The sequence below is a fragment of the Clupea harengus genome, chromosome 1, assembly GCF_900700415.2.
Source record: "Clupea harengus chromosome 1, Ch_v2.0.2, whole genome shotgun sequence".
Lineage (NCBI taxonomy): Eukaryota > Metazoa > Chordata > Actinopteri > Clupeiformes > Clupeidae > Clupea > Clupea harengus.
The window spans coordinates 2,917,496-2,940,290 of NC_045152.1; the positions used below are offsets into that span (position 1 = coordinate 2,917,496).

Sequence of the window (22,795 nt, forward strand, 5' to 3'; positions counted from 1 at the left end):
ACTGTGAGCTTTCATTTCCCACACTGCAGTCACTGAGGTAATCATGACGGCACATTCCGGAAAGTATTAGTCACCTGGTTACAGTAAAGCACCCAGGGGGGCGGCTTCTAACTGCTAAACCGAGGCGTCATAGAAAATAACGAAGAATCAATACCGATCAATCAATACAGAGTCTTCAGTATCACTGTGCAAGAAATGTGTTAGTAGGGGTGACAAATCTCGGAAGCTGTAAATATAATTCCATATGTCTTCCAGCAGAGAGAATGCAGGTAACGGCATTTTTTTTTCTCCTATCTTCACTGTGAACAGCAAATTGGCAATTAGGAAAATGAAGCCACACTGAGTCGCTGATTGATCCATTTTCTTCTGCTGTCTCACCAAATTCCCTTGCTGCAGCAGACAATGTTGTCGGCCGGCATTCAGCTCTCCCCCCCTGTGTGGTCGAGTGAGCAAGCGCTGTTTGGCAGGCAGAGTAGGAGAAATCACCCGGCGTATATTCGGTACGCCGCATGATGCTCAGTGCTTTAAATGAAATAATTAATTGTTTTTTTTCCGGTTGGGGATGTTTTATGTAAATGCGAGTAGATTTTGATCAGCCTACTTGCTTTAAACCTTTCTGAGAAGGAGAAGATTAAATCAGATGGAGCTGTTCCAAGGCCTTTTTTTACTGGCAATGTAGCTGACACACACACACACACACACACACACACACACACACACACACACACACAAATACACATCACATTGTAAGTGAAATCCAATGTTGGAGATTTTTTCATGATCAGACAGTTGGACTAAGATGTGAAGATTCTTTCATCCGCGGCACACGTACTACACTTTAGTGGTATCTGTATTCAATTGTATACATTTAAATTTCATATCACATCACAATCATATTAACCCAAACAAGAATCTCCTTTGTGTCTCAATAAAAGAAACCCCCTATCTCAGATATGGCCATAAAGATGTCCTTTCCTTAAAATCTGTGCAACACAAACGTTAAAGCCGGCAGATGCTTCAAATGTATGAGACCCTATGGATTGTTCTGGGCGGCCAGGTCTCCAGCCAATAAGACATAAATCACCATAATGCCGTTGCTTTCTCCCAGTGTCCTCCCAGAACTGTTGGAGCTGCTGCTGCTGCGGACCCATTCATCAGGCAGAAATCGTCAATATCGCCCCTGCCATCAGGACTGTCCTGACAGTCACTTGATTGTTATCTGCTTATTAGCATATCATTGAATATCCCTTACTCGACAGACGTGCTGCCCACGGCGCATTATTTTATTAACGACACGGCAGTTTAGCCAAATTAGTTTCCTTCGCAGGATTACCCAAATACATCATCTGTTACTCTATGCTGGTAGCAGTGTTTGAAACGCATACATGTATCTTAGCAATGGCAGTAGTGTTAGATACTGTATATCTTAACCTGTGAATGAAATGTATCTTAGCAATGGCAGTAGTGTTAGATACTGTATATCTTAACCTGTGAATGAAATGTATCTTAGCAATGGCAGTAGTGTTAGATACTGTATATCTTAACCTGTGGATGAAATGCACCCTGAGCCAGTTGTGAAACATGTGACATAACAAAGTGAGATGTCTATCACTCCTACAGCAAAGTTATCGTGTAATAGAAGACCTCCAGGACCCTCTTTAACAAATAAATAGCAGCAGACGTAGAAGATCGATGCAGTCAAGTGAAACTATTTAAATTGATCCCCTGTCTACTGGCCGTGCTCTAGCACCCAAAAAGCTTCTATTTTCAAAAAGACATAAGGTTTGACATCCTTCAGCGGCACATTTAACATTCTATGTGCATTTAGTGTCCATTCTACACGTACATTCTACATGTCCATTTCAGGTACATTCTGCGTTCCATGATGAGACTCTACGTTCTGCATTTCCCATTATTTCCCCTTCCACATCCTGTATAAAAGCACCACAGTAACACAGACAACCTCCTATAGACACAAGAGGTTTTTTGACGACTCCCAAGTGGGTAGTCTGATTGGTCACTGCGCCTAAGAGACACAGGCCTGTCTCGGCGCCGAGACGTCCAGGTGATAGAGGGCATAGTCACTCTCTGACTCAGTCCTTGGGAGGGAGAGGTGGAGAGCTGCCCGTTGGGCAAAAGCAATCTATAACAAAGCAGAAAGCGCATACAAAATGGCTGTATTTTCTTTCTTTCACATAGTTAACACGCCATCCAAATGTATTCATTTCAGTGGGTTGAATGCCATGAGATCACACCGAATAAATGCATCCTTTTATTAGGATAGGTCATAATTCTACCTATTTTCTCGCTGATAAGCAACTCTTGTTAGGGAAGTCGAGGAATTGATCCATGATGTGGATAAATGTGGACAGGCGCTTCTTTTTCATTTCAAGCAGTCCATCGAGTCGTTATTTAAGTGCATGTTCTTTCTCTGTGCCTCTCTCTCTCTCTCTCTCTCTCTCTCTCTCTCTCTCTATTTTCTTTCTGGTGAACACAGCTCTCAGGGTTGGGCTATGAGCTGGCCGCCTGTCTCACTTGACTCAACAGCTCAACAGTGCTGACTCACTCCTCAACATCGACAAATAGACGGATTGAACGTGCTGCCGTCGACAGCGCGGTACCATCAAAATACACATTCAGTCAGAGAAAGAAAAAAATTACAAAGAAAAGAACGAAATGAGACGAAAGATGATTCAAACGACACATTCTGAGACGAAAGACGATTAAAACGAGACATTCTGAGACGAGTGTGAACAGCAGTCGCCCGCTGATGTGACAGTCGCCTTTTTTTTTCTCATGACGGTCGCCCGGGAGTTTTGTGGCCGTTCGCACTGGTTGACAGTAACATGCGGAGTAACATGTTACCTAACGTTGTAGGTGTGCCTGGTTGATGTGTACGGATGAGGCGGCAGCTTCTGACTAGCGCATCATAAGTCAGCGACGTGGACCTCCTGACCAAGCAGAGGGCTTACGGCTCCATGTTAAGCATGCCGATCGCCACCAGACACAGAAAAGACAAGCGTGTCAACTCCAGGGACGTGGCAGCGAAAGGCCCGACCAGTGGCCATACAGGCTCCCAGGGTCATATGAAAGGCATCAGGCTGCAACAGCACTGCCACGTCTCATTGTAATCTCCATCTTCACCGGGCAGTCAAGAGCTCCACCAGCCATTTAGCAGCATAGAATGCTACATACTTCTGTTATCTAGCTTCCAATAGCTGCAACTGTTATGTAGCTACACACATGGTGAATAGACTTTTTTTGCATTTGTGTTAAGCTGACAGTTTTAAATATAGACGGCCCGGGTGGCTCCTGGCGCCGAACAACCTTACTGAGGAAAACCTCCCCGTCCTCTCTAGTCCAGACACCGGCTGAACCAGGAAACCACGTACTGCTCAGGGTCATTTCAGGACTGGCTGCGATGACAATGCAAATTTGGAGCCTTCACCCTTCTTTCTCTCCTCTATTTCTAGCTCATTTTCTTTCGACTGCTGTTCAGCAACAACCTCAATCTTCTGATCTGAAATGATATCCATTTTCTCAGATCCATGAAATAACTGGCTGGAGAGAGTATTGATCCAGTTCTTCTAACTGTACCAAATATAGCCTCGGAGAATTTGGAGTGATGAAGCACCACGTCCTGTTTGGTCGATACCAAAATATTCATTAGATTAATGAATCAGTATGATTCACCTCATGAAAAGCATTATTTTTTTTCTTTCCTACCAAAACACATGGACTCACACAACCACACATATAGCAGCATTCAAGCTGTGCTTCGATCACCAGAGATTCTGGCGCTTTTTTTTTCTTCTGCCATGCTTACTGTTGCTCGCTACGCACAGCTGAATCATGGGATTGCTGCATAGCACCCTTCTGCTGTCATGGCTGCCCGTGCTCCGGCCCGGCCCTGCCCTGCCCTGACTCCTCCACACCCACAGTTGTTTGTTTACTTGGGGTATTTAATTGGTTTTTGATTGGGGGAAAGAGGAGCAGGTGCTGTGTTTGGCACGGCCCTGGGGCAGCAGAATCTTCAGCACTCTGTCACAGACACTGCATTTCTTTCTGGGTTTGGAGGACAGTATATATTTTGGCTCCAAGAGCGCCAAGTAGCCTACCCTCACATGAACCAGTGAGGTTCTAGAAAGTTCTTAGGGACTAGGCAGGGGCAATTTGGCGCTGACACCTTGCTACCTAACACCTGCATCAAGCTAATCTAACCCAGTACTGAGCCTCACGGCTGATCATAGATAATATTGAATTAGCTGACACTGACAATGGCCTTTTGCTAGAACATATCTTGATGTGCTTTAATTTGATTATACATTGATTCGAAAGGAGAGAAACCTATAAAATACTCCATATCTCCACTAATGCCAACTCGTAAATTGTCAACAGAATCCTGATAAGTCCAGGCCCCTTCAATCCTTTGGCGAATGAGTAAAACATCCGTACAGCTCAATTATAATCGGACGAGACGAGATCGCAGCGCGATAAGGGATAGCCCGAGCCGTAATGCCTCCTTTGCAAATCACCGGCTCCTGAATGAATGTCTTGAGTGTACATGGGGGATGCTGTCCCCTGAGTAGGCAGCTGGGAAGAGCACATGAACAGCGCACTGAGGGGTGAGTGAGCGCTTCCATACAGGTTTTCTTCACACGAAGGCTTAAAACAACCACAGCAACAGCCATTATCTGACAGAGGGATTGCCTTAAGGTTTCACTGTGTCTACAGTGGGCTTCTTCTAACAGTGCTGAAATGGCAGGCCCAATGCAACATGTATCATGCAATCCATGTGGTGATACACTAGCCATTACCAAGTAGCATAGAAGGGAACATTCATGTCAGCTGGTGTGTGGACTACACAAAATGCAGAAGCATAGCCTTACAACTCAGAATTATTTGTGATCATTTTTGTATACACTGAGAGAGAGGTTGAGAGAGAGAGAGAGAGTGTGTGTGTGAGAGAGAGAGAGATTAATATCCTTAACCACCTTTACTTATTTCACTTTTTGTGTTTATGCATGACATTATCCCGCACACCCACACACACATACACACACAAAGAGAGAGATAATTAAAAAGCCCGAGTGAAAGTGTGTGTGTGTTAGGGAGGTTGTACATGGCCCTAAACTCACGGTTGGTTCCGGGATTTTTTTCTGAGGTCGCCTACGTGCCCTGTGATTGGCTAAATAATATATTTGAACAATGTTAAAGTGACGCTGCTTCAACCTGCGTCTCTGATAAATGAGAATGGACACGGATGCAGACTCTCACACGCAAACTCTTCACAATCTCAAGGCCATCTCATTGGCAGACACAAAAACGGCCATTACAAAAATACTCTATAGCTCTCTCCCTGTCTTTTTCAATATGTCTGTTTGCCTCACTATTCCGAATAACTGATGCGACTCGCAGACGATTTCCTCACAGGGGGACGATGTAGCGCGAGCAATACGTCACAGTGATGTTGATGATTACATAAAATGTCATTATTAGTCGATCACATCGCATCTGTCGGCAGAAATTCAAAATGTAATACTGTCATTGACACATACTTGGGGGGTGGGGATTAGTCCTTCACTCAAACAAACAGTCGTTTAGTATCATTTTGCCCATTTCAGCTTCACGTCGTCTATCAGAATTGGAAAGGGTGGGTTGGGGACACCGCAAACTAGGGTTTTCTCGCCGACAGCATAAACATTCTCTGTTCGTGAGATAAACCCTGTCCCGAATTTGTTTTACCCTCACCACATAGCATGAAATGAACTGTTTGAGGATATAATACTTTGATAATGTATTCGTGGTATTACCCTTCACCAAAACCGGGTGTGATTTTGTTAGTTCACATTTTGCTTTTCATAGCGTACGTGTCAGTGCGTAGTCAACATTTGCAACAGGGAGATACTCTCTCTCCCTCTCTCTTGTGTGCCTATGCATGTGTGTGTGTGTGTGTGAAAGAGAGAGAGATCTTAAATCAAGGGCTGCAGAGCAGCAGTGAGTCCAGGCGTTTCCTCTCGGATTTGTATTGATCCGGAGACGGGGAGGTTGGTGGAGGTTGGGCAACGCCAAAAAGCCATGGGCATTGATTTGATTTCTGACCGTCTTTTGGGAATATTATTGTACCATACTCACATACGTACTCGCATACTCGCACTCTCAACTCGGTATGCAGTTAAAAAGACAATATGTTCAACGTGACTTCTCTCATCCCTCCCTGCTCCACTGACGTACAGATTGTACCTAAAAAATGGGAAGGGATCGTAGTGCAGGTGCTACTTGTGTGCAAGGTGTTCAAATCGAATCAAATTATTTAAGACTAATGAAATAATGCCGACTAATAATGTCGACTATTTTCTCCTTTTCACGTCTTTACCGCCTTCATTTGTGTGTGTGTGTGTGTGTGGGTAGGGGGGGGGGTATACTCAGATATGTAATAATTATCCAGCCATATATCTCCCCCGCCCGCACGCTGCGCCCCCCCCCCCCCCTCATAACTCCCCCCTCCAACCCTTGCCAACCCAACGCTAGTCGACCCCGTCCCAGTCCGTTAAAATCCTACCACCAACCAGGCATAAAAATGTGAATGCAACACGAATGGCGGCTCCACTCCATCATTGGAAATGCAGGAAGCATCTATGGATCTGCCGAGGATCTCTGTGCCTCAGCGCATCCGCTATGCAGCCTCCGTCATAGTTAGAGCAATTTAAAACAGCACGTATTGGCCTCACACTTATGCATAGGGTCTAATAAACATACAGGCTACAGGTTTATAGCCGCCAGAGATCTTTCTCTACATTAGCAGTATCGATGTAATTGCTTTCGTATTTGTGCAAGACAGTATACTCAATTGTACTGCATTCTGCATTTTGGATGATCCTCAGCAGTAACTCAGTTTTTTCACCTTGCATAAATCACATGTAATACAGCACGCGTGGCCACCGCCATTAACACATATGCGCGATATGATACTCGAGCTAAAACATAAAATGGACGTGCAAATACAAAATAAACCCCAGCAAAAGACTACTGTGCAGATTTACAGCCTTTTCTGTCAGCTATCCATGCGAGGCCATCCGCTAACGCCCGACTGCGGTGATGATTCGAGGAGATGGGAGGAGGAGAGGACCAGGGGAGGAGGGCAGAGATGGTAGAAATATATAAGCTTACACTTCGTAGTTCTTGCGTACGATCCTTCATGGTTCCCTCGCCGTGGTGGCTACAATACTTTAGTTCGAAATTTCTCTTTTTTGATGGTCTTCTTATTTCCAAGGGTCCGAGTCCTTTAGATGTCTGCAATTTGTATTGATAAGGGGGTTGCGTATCCCCTGTGCTGTGCTACTGTGGCGTTTTCCGTTCCCTATTCCCGTTTCACAGTGCTCGTGTGTCCTCCGTAGCGGCGCAGTGTAGCCCCGCAGCGCGCACAGACTCCAGCAAACGAATGCGATTCGAGCGCGGTACTGATGCTGCAAAAAAAAAAAAAAAAAAAAAAAAAAGCGATGCGGAGGGATGGAGCACCTCTGCGCACGCGCATCCTCCTCGCTCCATCTCTATCATTCTACCTGCCACCCCTCCCCCTCCGCCCTTTTTCCTCCTCTTCTCCGTCTCTCCGCAGCGCGTAATCGGACGGCGCTTTCCATGCCAACCAGGGAACTGTAGTTTGTTCTTGCTAAATGAAAATCGCAGGCTGAATTTTTTTTCTGCTTCAACGCGACAAGTTCAAGAGGCCCAAATGCACACACAGACCTCTCCCAAACGCCGAAATTCTCTTTTTGTGACAGTCGGCTGAAAGGAAGCTCTCTGAAAATGCTGATTTCTAAACTATATTTGATCGTTGACAGATGAGTTATATTCACCGGCTAATGGCAGACCTCCTTTGTTGTGATACCTTATGCACTGTTTATCAGGCCTCAAATGTAGTAGCCCTACACTTTCATGGCCGGTGCTATTTCAACGACAAATCAAAATGATGGCAATAGTATCTTATATAAATGCCGACTACACACAGTTTGTATGTAAGACAGTACTCCGTGATATCAAATTGTCATTATGTTGCACAAATAATTCCATCTGCACATACCAATTAAACCAGTAAACCAGCTGTTCAAGACCTGAGAGCGGGCATGCACACACACAGAGAGACACACACACACACACACACACACACACACACACACACACACACACACACACAAACACACACACAAACACACACACACACACACACACACACACACACACACACACACACACAAACACACACACACACACACACACACACACACACACACACACACACACACACACACACACACACACACACACACATGTGCTCCAGCTAAGGGCATCCCTCTCACTGACTGTCATTTATATATAAAAAAATCTTTAAGTAATTCATTATTAAAATAACTACTTGCCTACGTAGGCCTAATCCATATTTATTTGTTTAAGTTGCCTGACAAAACAAGCTTGTTGTTAAGCTTAATGGTGGACTATTGTCTAAGTTAGGCTACTTGGCAGATTCCAGGCTCAATTGCGATGTTTTAATAGTGGTTTAATTTCACAACAATGAACAAATGCCAAGGCTTAGGACACAGTGTCGTTACCTGGCTTCCACCAATGAAGGCAGGTCCGGGAAACGCGCATGCTGCTCCACAGGGCGCTCGATTTGAGTGCGCGAGCGTGCGGTTGCTGTGCTGTTGCGAAGGGGTGAGATACAGGGCCTAGTGCGGTCTCACGGAATTAAAAACTCAAATGCAGTTGTCGTGCATAGTTACAGCACGCGCGCACACACACACACACACACACACACACACACACACACACACACACATAGTTACAGCACGCTTTTCATTGAAAATTGATACCATGACCCAAATTAAAATGGTTTACAAACAGTAATAGAAAAAAACTGTCCTGTAAAAAGGTCGGAGGGCAAAGGGGCAGGTGCTTGAGCACCACCTGGGGTCCAACTGTGGGCGTGCCTATCACGCACACCACACACGATCACATGACAGAGGTAGCATTTCATTGGCTAAACCACTTGCCCTGTTGTGACACCTTCATTCAGGTGTTTGCTAAAGAGCCAAAGTCATTTCAAATAAAGGTTTTATGAGTAGGCTAAACGCAACCCTCCCCGCATCACCCACCTCGTTCCCCCCCCTCCTTCCCAGTCCAGCTGGCCACGTGCCCAGGTAGATGGGGGGGAAGCTGTCATCCCCTCAGATGGTGAAAGAAGTGAGACAGGGTGATGGCCATGATTGGATAGATTAGATATTTTTTCCATTTAGCAAAGTGTTTCTGAAAGGTCTGAGATTCGACGGGGGGTGACGGGTGAAGATGGGGTGGCGGTGGCGGTGGCGGTGGCGGTGGCGGTGTTGGTGGAGGCAGGGGTTTAATGATAGAGGGTTCCCAGAGGTTTTTTGGACGGCAGCCCAAAACTGTGACAGTGATGATGGACTTTAAAGGTAAATACTGCATGGGAAGGCCCCTTAGGTGAGCCCAAGCTTTTTGAGCCTTGCCCCCCCCCCCATGAGCCTTGCCTCTTTAGTAATGACACAGACTGTGAGCCTTGCCTCTTTAGTAAGACACAGACTGTGAGCCTTGCCTCTTTGGTAAGACACAGACTGTGAGCCTTGCCTCTTTAGTAATGACACAGACTGTGAGCCTTGCCTCTTTAGTAAGACACAGACTGTGAGCCTTGCCCCTTTAGTAAGACACAGACTGTGAGCCTTGCCCCTTTAGTAATGACACAGCCTTGCCCCCCCCCATGAGCCTTGCCCCTTTAGTAAGACACAGACTGTGAGCCTTGCCCCTTTAGTAATGACACAGCCTTGCCCCCCCCCCATGAGCCTTGCCCCTTTAGTAATGACACAGCCTTGCCTCTTTAGTAAGACACAGACTGTGAGCCTTGCCCCTTTAGTAATGACACAGCCTTGCCCCCCCCCATGAGCCTTGCCCCTTTAGTAATGACACAGCCTTGCCTCTTTAGTAAGACACAGACTGTGAGCCTTGCCCCTTTAGTAATGACACAGCCTTGCCCCCCCCCCATGAGCCTTGCCCCTTTAGTAATGACACAGGCGGTATCGGCATTTTCCTGCCAATACTCAAGAGCGTATAAATATTTAACCAAGGAGAAAGTCTCCCCTTCGCCCCAGCTCATCAACCCAGGACCTATGTTGGATTTACCGAGGGCGTCGTTGGTTGTCTCTTAAAGGAAGTCTGATGCACGTGTGCCTGATGCAGTCATCTTGATGATATCCACACAGTTTTGTCCACCCTCTCTGGGAGGGAATGGTACCTCTCTAACATAAAGGTCATTGCTACCCCATTGTTACTGTACTGTGACTTACCTAGAAATCTATTGTATCTATAGGTCCCAATTGAACAAAAGAGGACATTTCTATGAAGTGTAAAATATGATATGTATTATCATTATGTGTTTTCGCTGGGGAGAAAAACAATGGAGAGACTGTTTATGTAGCTTGCGTATATTAGCCTGTGTTTATTTCTTAACACGCTGACGCTGCAGACGCAGGTATTGTTTTCACAACAAGGCACCATGCAGCAAGGCACAAAACATATATCATTACCACAGAAACAAAGACAGGAACCACGCATGAAAATGTCATTTGCGCTTACAGTAGAAGCCACAGCTTAAATATACTGTACGTATATGTCTTTATAGCTACAATATATCTATTGGAGTTAACTTTACACAATTAGCATACAGTTGATTAAATACATTAATAGAGCCTATGGTGCACAGACAGCGAAATACAACACATATTTATGAGTGAGACTGGCTCCTGTAGAATAAAATGGCCTAACTGCGTTCAGTCACCCATTCCCCACGGCCGTTGAAGGTAATGCCACGGGCATGCCTGCGCTTCATAGGAAGGTGTTATTCCGGGAGCCTCCGTCGGATCGCTGCATCAGAGAGGGGTGGTGCGGGTAGTGCCAGTCCTGGGTGAGAGGCGCCAGAGGGGCATCAGCGCCAGGACTGGGGCTGTAACTGCCACAGAAGGGGCCTGCCAGACTCGGGGCGCACACGGTGGAGTACGAGACGTAAAGGGTGCCGTGCTTCAGCTTGAAGCTCCGCCTCACGTTCACGCCCTGCGAGGGCCTGAGGGTGACCTTGCCGAGCAGGTCGTCGTCCCATCGGTTGTCTCTGTCCCACACCTCGAACTTTATCGAACTAGAGGAGAGAATGAATTTCATTACTGGTGACGGAGGTCATACTTCGTTTTTAAGTAGCCCGAGGTACAGTATACGTGTGAAAGTTGAGTAATTAAGGGTTGTAGTACAGTGCACTTCTCATGCAAGTGTACGTTGTTATACAACTAATTGAAAAATCTTACATTGCTAGTCCAAGCTCAAAGCATAACAGTGCACTACCTCTTTAAAGTACAAACTACCGAAAAGAAGGTGACCATGAGAAATACTCCCAGCAGCTTTATATATGAGGATGTTAGTATATACTTATAAATGAGATGAATTAACATTAAGTATACATCTCAGCAAACTGGTGCTTTATATTGTTATGTCATTAAAGCATCAGATGGAAGCTTCTCCTTCCAAGAGGCACGTATGTTTCAAAAAGTGGTCTATTTCTTTCACATCTGCCAGACGAGCACTCACTCTCTACTGAGGAGATCCACCGTTCCAAAGGGGATTTTGAAGTTCCATGCGGGGAAGTTGTTGTTCCAGATCACGGGCGTGCTGCTTCCCTGTCCACTGTAAGACACCTTCACGTAGCCGTCCGTCTTGGAGAAGTAGTCCCCCCAGAGTCCCGTGGCCCTCTCCACCACCACGGACAGGCTGGCCAGCCCTGGTTTACTGGGACAGCAGTTGGAGTCCAGCCTCTTGTTGCTACTACACTTACAGGAGCAGGACCTGTCTCTCCGGCCGGCGCCACACTTCCCCCCGCATGCTTTGCTAACCGCGGACTGCATGATGTAGTCCCTGATGGCATTGCGGAGGTTTACGTGGCGCTGGGGGTCTACTTCGCTGTTCACCAACATGTGCAGCGGCGTCAGTTGGAAGGAGACGACCCCGGGCAGCGTCTTGAGCGACTTGAACCATGTGTCATAGCCGCCTTTCTTGTCTGGGGCGAAGAGGATGTCCCCAGACTCTCCGCTCCCCCCCAACACGTCCGTCACCCGGTCGGAGAAGGTGCTGCTGAAGCTGCGGCCGTGGTTCAGCTTCTTGCTCTTGGCCTGGCAGAACTGCAGCTGGGCATTGGCACTGGCGTCGTTCTTCTTGGCGGCCGCCTCCACGGAGAGACAGTTGCTGACGTCGTGCACCGACAGGCTGTTCATGGTGGCCTCGCAGGTGCGCACGGCCGTGGTGGACTTCACCCGGCCGCCCAGGTCCACGGAGCGCAGGTAGTGCGTGCCGTACGTGGCGAGGAAGTGGCGGAAGTCTGGGGCGGTGAGCTTGCTGTATGCGTAGGGGAGGGCAATGAGGGACGACTTGAACTCGTGAGTCATTGGAGGTTTGCTTTGCAGACGGAATCTGGAAGTAGAGACAGCAGTATAAGGAGACAATCGCAGTTCTAATTCTACTGAGTTGATCAATGGCAGTGTGATCTCTATGCCTGTAAGGGTACAGGTGAATCAATATGGTTGATTTCTTTTTCTGTATGATTTGTTTTCAGTTTTTTTTTTTCATTGGGAAAATAAAAATGTATATAAAGTTTCACTTATGAAAATTGAAACCATATATGTGTTTATTGTGTCATTGGAAGACTGCCTGCACAAGCATGACCTTAATTTGACCCCAATTCACTTGCGGTATGCAATCAGGGTGTGACTTACCCTATTAGAATAACAACTAGAGGGCCAGTCCCTGCCAACCCACATGATATATGGATATGTGCAGAGCTCTTCAGCCGCCCACACAAGAGCTTTAATGGAAGCAACACAACCGAATCCATTTCAGTTATTGATAAATATCTGGTCCTTTGGTAAAGACAGTCTAAAACTCAAAATACAACATAGATGACCTATAATAGCGAATTATACGGGTTTTGTCTTGTGTAGACACTTGTGTGTTACATCGAAGAAGTGTTTGCATCATACAGCTGTGAGGTGTAATTAAATATTAACAGATTCGGGTGTGAAAGCTGTTGTTCTAGTTCTCAACAGCATACATGTTTCTTATTGCATGTTTGAAGGAACTGTGAAAAGATAATGCCTCCAGCTCTACTTGTCTATATATTCTTGATCTTTGTATTTTTATGTTTTTTTGTGCTTTGACAGTAGTTTCAGTTTTCAGGGCCAGAGAAATGTACACAAATTCAATGCAAAAAGGCCTAAAATAGAAAAAAAAAAACATTATTGTGAGTCTAGAAGCATTTTTTGTGTCTTTAGTCTGACACTAAAAGTGACACATTGCACTCGTAAGGTGAGTTGAAGAGGGGCTGAAGCTTGTGTGTGTCATGGCGTCTTGGCTCTGACTCTAACTGCACATGTAGGTGACAGACTGAGCCCAGGCGCTGAGCTGAGGAAGCGAATAAAAACCAAAGTGCCTGACCACAAACACCACCAACTGCCTCCAACGCCACAGAGCGAAAAACAGACGTTACAAAAATTGTTTTTTTTGGGCACCATATCACCATATTCATTTTCTATATTGAATTCTACAATGTAATTGTTTGGTATGCATGTTAACATAATTATTCTTTACAGTGTACAATAAGATTGTATGATTTGCATCTTATCATGTTCATTTTTTTGTCTTGTAAAGCACGATTGTATGGCAAGTATCTTGTCATGTGTTCTCTATACCACACAATACTACTACTGCATGTATCTTGTCATATTCATTTGATGTATCATGCAATGTGTTCTTACAACATTCATTCATTAGTTGATTATTCCTCTTTTATAAGAGTTTATTACTTTATAAGACACGTCTATCTCCCACAGTTCACCCCCCTGGTGTACTCACGTGTAGTACCGGCAGGACACCTGATGGCTGGTGAAGGAGTACCTGTCCCTGGTCGAGTGGCTGATGGCAAACTCGGACGCTCTGGAGTGAGTGCCTCCCAAGTAGACCGCACCCTTTCCGGCGAGGCCGAGCCCGACCTTGGCACCTGCGCTGAAGGACTTGTTGTCCTCCTCCAGGACAGAGCTGGCCGTCTCGTAGATCCTGGCGCTGAGGCCACGACGGCACCGCACCCTGACCCGCCAGTCGCGCACTATGGCCGGCAGCTTCTGCTCCTGGCCCAGAAGCGTGTTCTGACACAGTGTGCAGTTGCCATCCTCACCGCCGACCAGGTAGGGCTTGACGTCCACCACGAAGGCGCCGGTGGTTTTCAGCTTGACAATGTCGAAGCCCTCGCCCACCAGATTGTGGCCGGGCACGAACGGTGGCTTTTGGCATTCGGTCGCGGGGGCAGTGCGGCAGGCATGAGAGAAACGAAGGAAGAGGAGGATGAGGAGGAGAAAGAGTGGGTGATGATAATGATGGTGGTGGAGGATGGCAGGTATCATGATCTGGAAGGGTTGTCAGAAATAGAGAGACAGAGAGAGAGAGAGAGAGAGAGAGACAGACAGAGAGAGAGAGAGACAGAGAGACAGAGAGAGAGAGAGAGAGAGAGAGACAGAGACAGAGAGAGAGGGTTCCATAGAGAGAGGTTAAGGAGGTTTTGCTAAATACCTCTACAAATTTTGAAGTATAAATCACTAACAGAACCACTGAAAAGTATAAAATGTGTATAGTTTGTACACTGAAATACTGTCTTATTTATTAAATGACATTATTACATTAAAAATGTTAATTACTATAACTCGACATGATTAGTTGACGTGCAAGTCTAGGTTTAGTGACTTCAGAAACTATTGTGAACTACACATGAAACCTACTCAATGCAGCCATCATTTGATTTTTATGACAGAGAAAACGAAACCCTTTAATCGGTCAACATAATATCTTTATTCAAAAGAACATGGACTCACCCGTTAGAAAGGCTTTCATTTGAGGATGTCAAGCGCAGTAGCAGAGAAGCTGTTTCCATGAACACGATCACACAAACGCTGACGAAGTGTACAGCCCTGTTGACACCCTTCCCTTGGCCATATACACACACACACACACCCACACTCACCCACACATACACACCAAAAACATATTTGCATTCGTCACCAATAATAACACACACACACACACACACACACACACACACACACACACACACACACACACTAAGAGCATACTTGTCTTTATAGTCACCTATCCCCCCCCCCCCCCCCCACACACACACACAGACCAAAAACAGCAATAAGTATCGGCAACATAAATGTTAACACAAACGTAAAAACACACAGTACATGCCAGTGGAACATTGAAATTCTTTCTGATGTGCCATGCATTTGTCCTTGTTCCATCCCTATCACCATGCACATCCTACCACTTCATTCTTTTTTATTCTTTTTTATTTTCACAATTTCTTATTTATTTATTTTGATCATCCATAGAGCAGTTTATTTTGTTGTCGTGTCCAGGCATTACAGGAGTAATGTCCTCTATACTGAAACATTTTAGAAACAGCATCTTGTGTTTAAAAAAAAGGCACAAATAGAATACACATTCTTTGTGTTGACTGAACAAATGAACTCTTTCATCAATCTATCCTCTGCAGTGAACAATCTTTACCACTCCTGAGTAGAAGAGAGCCTGTTTTCATGTCAGTAAATCACTGGCTGTGTCTCATCCATAGGTTTAGGCACGGTTTCTGAAGTGGTGTTGTGGGGCTGGAGTCAGGCCTGGTCCTCAGCCACCCCCAGGGGAGAACAGCACTGCATTGGATTTCTCATTACCTTTGTAGGAGGCTCAGAAATAGCATTAGATGTGTTGTTATTGTCTAAAATGTCTAAATGTAAATGATTCATATCTTAGTCAGATGTAGGAATATACGTCAGTTGTGTATTGTGTTGCTTCATTTGTACTGTTACTGTTATTTCTTCAATATCATTAGGCTGTAATTTCGCTTTTTTTGCAAGTTACATCCAAAACACATCAAATTTAAACACAGTATTTTTTTTATTTCCATGTTAGCAGGTTTAATTGCAGCAATACATACCGGGGGGGAAAAAACGTTAACTGTAAACCATGAAAATATGTTGCTTCACTTGCAGACAAATTTGGATTTTGAAAGCAGCATTGAAATGAAATGAATAAAAGTGCACATCTAAGTAAACGTAAAAAGGTGTGCTGATGCCGCGGCCAGAAGGAAGCTGTTGTATCACATCAGTTCTGCTCAAACATTAATGATGACACATGAAACCTTTTTCTCTTCTCTCAGTGAGGATGAAAAGCTTTTCCTCATTGTAAGGTATCTTTCCAAACACATTTGCATCAGACATCTAGTGCTAAAGCCAACATGAAACTCAAACAATCACAACAACACTGCACAGAACTAAGAAGTTAGGAATACCGAGGCGAACAGTTATTCCAAAAACATTTCTATCACGTCTACAGCTAGTTGTAAGGCTACTGTGAAGCTTTTATACAACACAAATAATTCTTCCTCTCATCTCTTATCATCCTGGTGAGGATAAAAGAGTCCTCTTCACAATAAGGCATTACTCCAGGTATGTTTCGGAGACGTCCGGCCCCACGTGTGCCCACCGCTGGCCTGCTCATTTGGGTAGTGCCCGCCCGCCTCGGCCTGTGGGGTCGGGGAGTACCTCCCGCAGAAGGGCCCTGTGAGACTCGGGGCGCAGGTGGCGGAGACGGAGACGTACAGGGAGCCGTGTTTCATCTGGAAACGCTTCTTCACCCGCTGGCCCTGGGAGGGAACCAGGGAGGCCTTGCCCAGGAGGTCATCGTTCCACCTCTGATCCCGGTCCCACACTTCAAAGCGCAAGGGGCTGGGGAAGAATGAATAGAAGAAGAGTTATTGCAGAGAGAGGACAATCATTTGTACCATCTTTTGAAAGCATACAGCCACAATTTTACAAGGTTATGCATTAAGAACAGAACTACTTTTAATGAAATAACATAACCCTAACATTCTTTGATATCTAGTTATTCTAGTTTCGTTATTTGGAAGACATGAAGTCATTTTCTCTGTTCAGTACAGTATGAAATAATCTGAAAAAGAAGTGGCTTTTCATTCCAGCCCTCACTTTCTTCTCCCGAGATCGACGGTTCCAAAGGAGACCCCGTAGTTCCATCGAGGGAAATCGTTGTTCCAGATCACGGGCGTGGCGCTCCCGCGTCTCCCGTAGAACACTTTCACGTAGGCGTCCGTCTTGGAGAAGTGGTCCCCCCAGAGTCCCGTGGCCCTCTCCACCACCACGGACAGGCCGCCCAGCCCGGGCTGAGTGGGGCAGCAGTTGGCATCGATGCCTCTGTGCCCGCTGCACTTACAGGCGCAGCTGTTCACACGCCTGCCCACGGCACATCTAGAGCGGCAGGCGACGGGCACGGCGGACCCTCTGATGTGGTCGCTGACGGCTTGGCGTAGGCTCTCTCGCTTCACGGGATCCTTCGTCCTGTTCAGCAGCATGTGCAGCGGGGTCAGGCTGTACGAGACGACGCCGGGGAGCGTCTTGAGTGACTTGAGCCACGAGTCGTAGCTGGACTTGTTCCCGGGTGCGAACAGGAGGTCCCCTTCCTGGCCCCGGCCGCCCAGGATGCTGGTGATGCGCTCGGAGAAGGTGGCCGCGAAGCTGCGGCCCTTTTTCAGCTTCTTGCCCCGTGCTTTGCAGAAGTTTGAGGCGGCGCTTACTGTGACGCCTTTGATGGTCGCCGTGGCCTCCACAGAGAGGCAGTTGCTGATGTCATGGATGGTTAGGCCAGTCATGGCCAGCTGGCAGGTACGGACGGCCGTGGTGGATTGCACACGCCCGCCTAGGTCCACCTGCCGAAGGAAGTGGGTGCCATATACGGCGATGAAATGGCGGTAGGAGGGGAGGGTTGTGGAATTATACTTCACAGGTAGGGAGCGAATGGCCTGGTTGAAGTCCTTGGTGAGAGGGGGACGAGCTCGGAGTCGAAATCTAGAGAGGAGAAAGAGAAATATCTCTGTGTTGTAGTTGATGTAGTTGAGCAGATGTGTTTAACCCCAATTAACCTTTCCGTAATTAAACTTTCTAGTCATACTGAAGTATACTGCATGCTAAACTCGACTATTCTCCATCTGAAAGCACATGTTTGATCTGCTTGTGGTCCTGTGAAACTCCATGGTCTATTACAGTGTTACAAGTTGAGATTTGTGAGGCATAATGTACCTCAACTAACTGACGCTTATTACTGGATTTGTGGCCTTCTATTCGTCAGCCTATAGTTTCCCATGTTAGTTTTCAATGGGATTATAATCTGGAGATTAGGATGGCATGACCATTTTCAAGGCTACTCTTTAAGGTCCATCAGGTCATGACCAGTGGTCAGTAACATCCAGAAGAGGTGTTGTGTTTAGAAATTCACCTACAACAACTTCAGTGCCGGCGTATGTACAGCGATAGGTTGAATACTGATCCAATTACTTCACCTTTAATCAGGTTGAACCCCTATTACTGACAAACCCCACAGGGTCTTTGAGGAGGGAGGGTCCCTTAACAGTGTTCAACACGGCATGTTTTTTTTATTATTTGTTTCGGTTACAATGTGTTTTTTTTATTTGGCAAAAAAGAGGTTCATTAAGCGCCCTTTCTGAAGGGCGAATCTTTTTTTCACTGTCTCAGCAGATAGCACTTGACAATATGGCTGTGATCTGGCCTGAACTATGCTGAGCAGACATGCTGAGAGGACATCCTGTATGCAAAACAGCGCCATTAACTGCCACTCCTGTAACCTTAAGACACCATCCGAGGCATAGAAAAAAAAAATGTTTTTAAGACTGGGGTCTAGAGTTTTAAGGGAAATTATTCTGGGAAGTACAAGGAAATTATAATATATGACACTTCTTAAAATGAACTCAATGACTGTGTGCATAACCTTAAGCTGTAACATTTCTCAACATTGACCTTAGACCTTATTCTGATGGAGAGGCACATGACAGAAAGCAAATGAGTGCTTATATAAAGAACTTTTTAGAGGGTCACAGATGTCTTGTCAAAAAAACTGTAAGGGTTCCAGGGAAAAAACAGGGAACTTATTTGGAATATTATTAGAAAACAAATACTTCATGAATTACTGCTCTAATGTAGCACTCTATAGACATCTGTATATATTATATCTGTGAGAATATTACAGTACAGTATGTCAGTGTATAGCAATTAGTGATTTACAAGTAAATTGTTACGAATGGTGGGTGTTGTGCAGGACTCAATCGCACGACTCAGCACAGGGGTAGATTCAAAGGGTGAAACGTTTTACTATCCGAGTTCGGTACACAGGTAGGCAGTCCAACAATTGCAAACAAAACCAAACAGGGAATAAGCAGGAGAATAGTTGTAGGGCAGGCAGAGGTCAGAAGCACGAGTAATCACTTTACCAAGGAGAAAAGCAGGGAACACGGGGAACACGGGGAACACGGGGAACACGGGGAACACGGGGAACACGGGGAACACGGGGAACACGGGGAACACGGGGAACACGGGGAACACGGGGAACACGGGGAACACGGGGAACACGGGGAACACGGGGAACAGCGGGAAAAACAAGGAACATACCACGAAACAACAATTTACGAAGACGCCACGAGAAACAAGAAAACAAGGACTATATATACACACACAGGCAACAGATAACGAGGGACAGGTGAAAACAATCAAGGTGGGGCAGACAAAGACACAGGTGGACTAAACAAGGGGAATTAACAGGACACAGGTGCAACCAATGATACACACAAACCGGGAGATTGGGAACAGGTGAGGGGTGGAGACACGGACAACAACAAGAGGGCACATGGCATAGACAAACAAACATAGGGAAAGCACATGGCGGGAACAAGGAAGCACGAGGACTAGACATGGGAACAAACATGTGACCACACAAGGGAGACAAACACAGAAATTAGACACGGACAGAACACAGACCTTACATAAATTGACATTCTTTTTCTCCAAAGTGACTGACAACTGAAGTACAACAATCAGGCTACCGTAACTTTGGAGTCTGTAATATGGACCAAAGTCTGGAGTAAGTTTGGAAAATGTGACAGGTGTCATTATTCGCCTCTACGCTCGCCGCACATAATGTAACACTTAAACCTCCACCCCCAGTAAACCCTCACTCACGTGTAATAGCGGCAGGTGAAGTCGTGACGGCTAAAAGAGTACTTGTCCTTGGCAGACAGGCTTTTGGCGAACCTGGACGACTCGGAGTGGGTCCCCCCGACGGCGAACCCATGCAACCCTCCCAGGTTGAGCCCGATCTTCCAGCTGGCGCTGTGGGACCGCGCGTTCTCCTTCAGGACCGCCTGGCTGGACTCGTAGATCTGCGCGCGGAGGGCCCGGCGGCACCGCACCTTAACGCGCCAGTCCACCGCGGCGACGGGCAGCTTCTGCCGCCGGTTCAGGAGACGGTTGCGGCACACCGTGCAGTTGCCCTGCTCCCCGCCCAGCATGTAGGTCCTGGTGTCGACGACGAAGGCCCCCGTGGTCTTCATCCTCACCACATCGAAGCCCTCGCCTACGAGGTTGTGCCCGGGAACGAAGGGCAGGGAGTCGCACTCTGTGGTGGATCCTATCTCACAGCTCAGGGAGAGGGGGAGGAAGAGGAGAAGAAGAAGGAGGAGGAAGAGAAGATGCTGGTGGTGATGGTGGAGATGGTGGCCAGGGGCGGTAGTCATCGCAAGGCTGGATTCTGGAGAGAGGAAAAAAAACAGAGAAGAGAGAGAGAGAGAGAGAGAGAAACCGAGAGAGAGAAAGAAAGAGAGACAGAAAGAAAGAAAGAGAGAATGAAAGAGAGCGAGAGAGGAATTGAAACACAGAGTGGGAAAGAGAGGGGGAGAGAGAGAGAGAGAGAGGGAGAGAGACACAGAGAGAGAGAAACAGAATGGTACATTTAATTCATTCACAGTAGTCATAAAATAATATTGCACATGTGTACTCAGGGATATTTGTGTCCCCTGTCCTAAGCGTTACAATCAGCCAAATGTCCAGATCAGAGAAAACAAGCTTTATGTTTCAAAAACACAAATACTGTTCTTATGTTCAACAACACAGTGGTGCAGCATGGTTTGATGTCAGAATAACTGGACATAGCCTTTGCAGACAGTTAGAAGTTAATGTTTAGTTGAATGAAGCACCTGTGATGATAAACCTAGCTTTATGAAGTAACTGTCTATATTTAAATCACATTTCCAATTGAGTTACATTTAATCACAATGGCACTTAATCACTTTTCTACATCACTCTAGAATATAACATACATTTATTAAGAACCTTTATTCTTTCAATTGAAAAAAAATTACATTATTATATAATTAACATTAAAAATTGTTTTTGCACTCACCCATGCAACTCTCAAGGAGGAAGTGTGGCAACGAAAGAGTGGGGGATTCACTCAATTTCAAAAGGGCTGACGCATTAACACGAATATATGCCACATAACACTGCACACACACACACACACACACACACACACACAAACACACACACACACACACAAACACACACACACACACAACACACACACACACACACACACACACACACACACAAACACAAACACACACAAACACATACACATATACGATGGACACACACACACATAAAAACAAACTTAGGAACAAGTACACACTGGACACAACACATACATAAACACAATAGCACATACACACTGGATGCACAAATATGGAACTCATACACACTGGATACACACACACTCACTATCTCTCTCTCTCTGTCACGTATGCACGCACGCACGCACGCACGCACGCACGCACACACACGCACGCACGCACATATGCAAACACACACACACACACAGTGCAGTCACATCAACACACTCTCTCTCTCTCCTTGTCTTCTTCCTGCTGGGGGAGATCATATTGACAGACTAATAAAACCACTTTGACATCCACTCTGTCTTCCTCCTTCAAATTGCATATTTTATGTCTGCACCCGCGGTAATCACTGGGAGTTCGCTAGAGGCTCTTCTTTTGCGTTCAATAAAAAATGCATATAGAGCATCATGAAGAGTGACATTCAAATCATATATCAATGATACACATTTCAACATCTTTCACTCACACATGTCAATACCTATCATGTGCCCAGAACACACACGGAGAGATGCTGTTGAGAGGTGATCCCATGACAAGGATCCATTGAAACACCAACACTGACACCACCCTAGTGTTTTCTGTCATTTGTATAAAACTAGAATACAAACATGTATGGAGCACGTGATAAACAAATGTAAACACAAGCATGCATGTATGAAATGTGTGACCTACGAGCATATAAATATACATACATACACATACACATACATATACATCTATAGGCGCCTTGAGACAATTGTATTCTTTTGGCGCTGTATAAATAAAATTGCATTGAATTGAATTGAAAATATTAACGATGTATGTCTAATATACATACACATTTGAAATGTCTATTAAAGAACAACAATGCTGGATGATAGTGCACCTGTTCATTCCCAACTGGCGACTTGACTCTGGGTATCTTATCTGGAAACTGGGAGGAGCACAGGCCCATGTCAGGTATGACTGCACATAGCCCTGGCTGAAGTCTGATGACATCAGCCAAACCACGTCTGCTGACCATGAGACTCGCATTGTGATTGGACACAGGAAAGTAATAAGACCACACCACTGTCTTTAACACAGTGTGTAAAACATGACCATGTCGAATGGTGCTGAATCATATCGCAT

At 45.8% G+C, this 22,795-nt stretch overlaps 3 protein-coding genes across 3 annotated transcripts in view; all 3 read right to left on the minus strand.

Annotated features, from left to right (window-relative positions):
* Positions 1-7,473, minus strand: part of stx1b (syntaxin 1B) — a 47,280-nt gene extending 39,807 nt beyond the window's left edge. Inside the window, exon 1 of the mRNA XM_031564449.2 lies at positions 7,171-7,473. Coding sequence (XP_031420309.1) covers positions 7,171-7,200 — 30 coding nt within the window. The 5' untranslated portion in view covers positions 7,201-7,473. The remainder of the gene's footprint in view (positions 1-7,170) is intronic.
* A 3,417-nt stretch (positions 7,474-10,890) lies between these two features.
* Positions 10,891-14,596, minus strand: LOC105913026 (perforin-1-like). Its single transcript, XM_012842037.3, has 3 exons — positions 13,954-14,596; positions 11,641-12,516; positions 10,891-11,197 (listed from the first exon to the last, which is right to left on the minus strand). Exons 1-3 carry the CDS (start codon positions 14,496-14,498, stop codon positions 10,891-10,893), a joined length of 1,728 nt encoding a protein of 575 aa, XP_012697491.2. The 5' UTR covers positions 14,499-14,596.
* A 1,891-nt stretch (positions 14,597-16,487) lies between these two features.
* Positions 16,488-20,746, minus strand: LOC105913016 (perforin-1-like). The gene is made up of 3 exons (XM_012842030.3): positions 20,193-20,746; positions 17,136-18,011; positions 16,488-16,877 (listed from the first exon to the last, which is right to left on the minus strand). The coding sequence occupies exons 1-3, from the start codon at positions 20,744-20,746 to the stop codon at positions 16,577-16,579; spliced, it is 1,731 nt and encodes a 576-aa protein (XP_012697484.2). The 3' UTR covers positions 16,488-16,576.
* Between the last annotated feature and the right edge of the window lie 2,049 nt (positions 20,747-22,795).

Coding starts and splice junctions, on each gene's coding strand:
- LOC105913026 (XM_012842037.3), bottom strand. CDS start 14,498: ATGATACCTGCCATCCTCCACCACCATCATTATCATCACCCACTCTTT. Junction 12,517..13,953: donor GTGTCCTGCCGGTACTACAC/GTGAGTACACCA, acceptor CTCTACTTCCAG/ATTCCGTCTGCAAAGCAAAC. Junction 11,198..11,640: donor GTGGATCTCCTCAGTAGAGA/GTGAGTGCTCGT, acceptor TCTCTCCTCTAG/TTCGATAAAGTTCGAGGTGT.
- LOC105913016 (XM_012842030.3), bottom strand. CDS start 20,746: ATGACTACCGCCCCTGGCCACCATCTCCACCATCACCACCAGCATCTT. Junction 18,012..20,192: donor TTCACCTGCCGCTATTACAC/GTGAGTGAGGGT, acceptor TCTCCTCTCTAG/ATTTCGACTCCGAGCTCGTC. Junction 16,878..17,135: donor GTCGATCTCGGGAGAAGAAA/GTGAGGGCTGGA, acceptor ATTCTTCCCCAG/CCCCTTGCGCTTTGAAGTGT.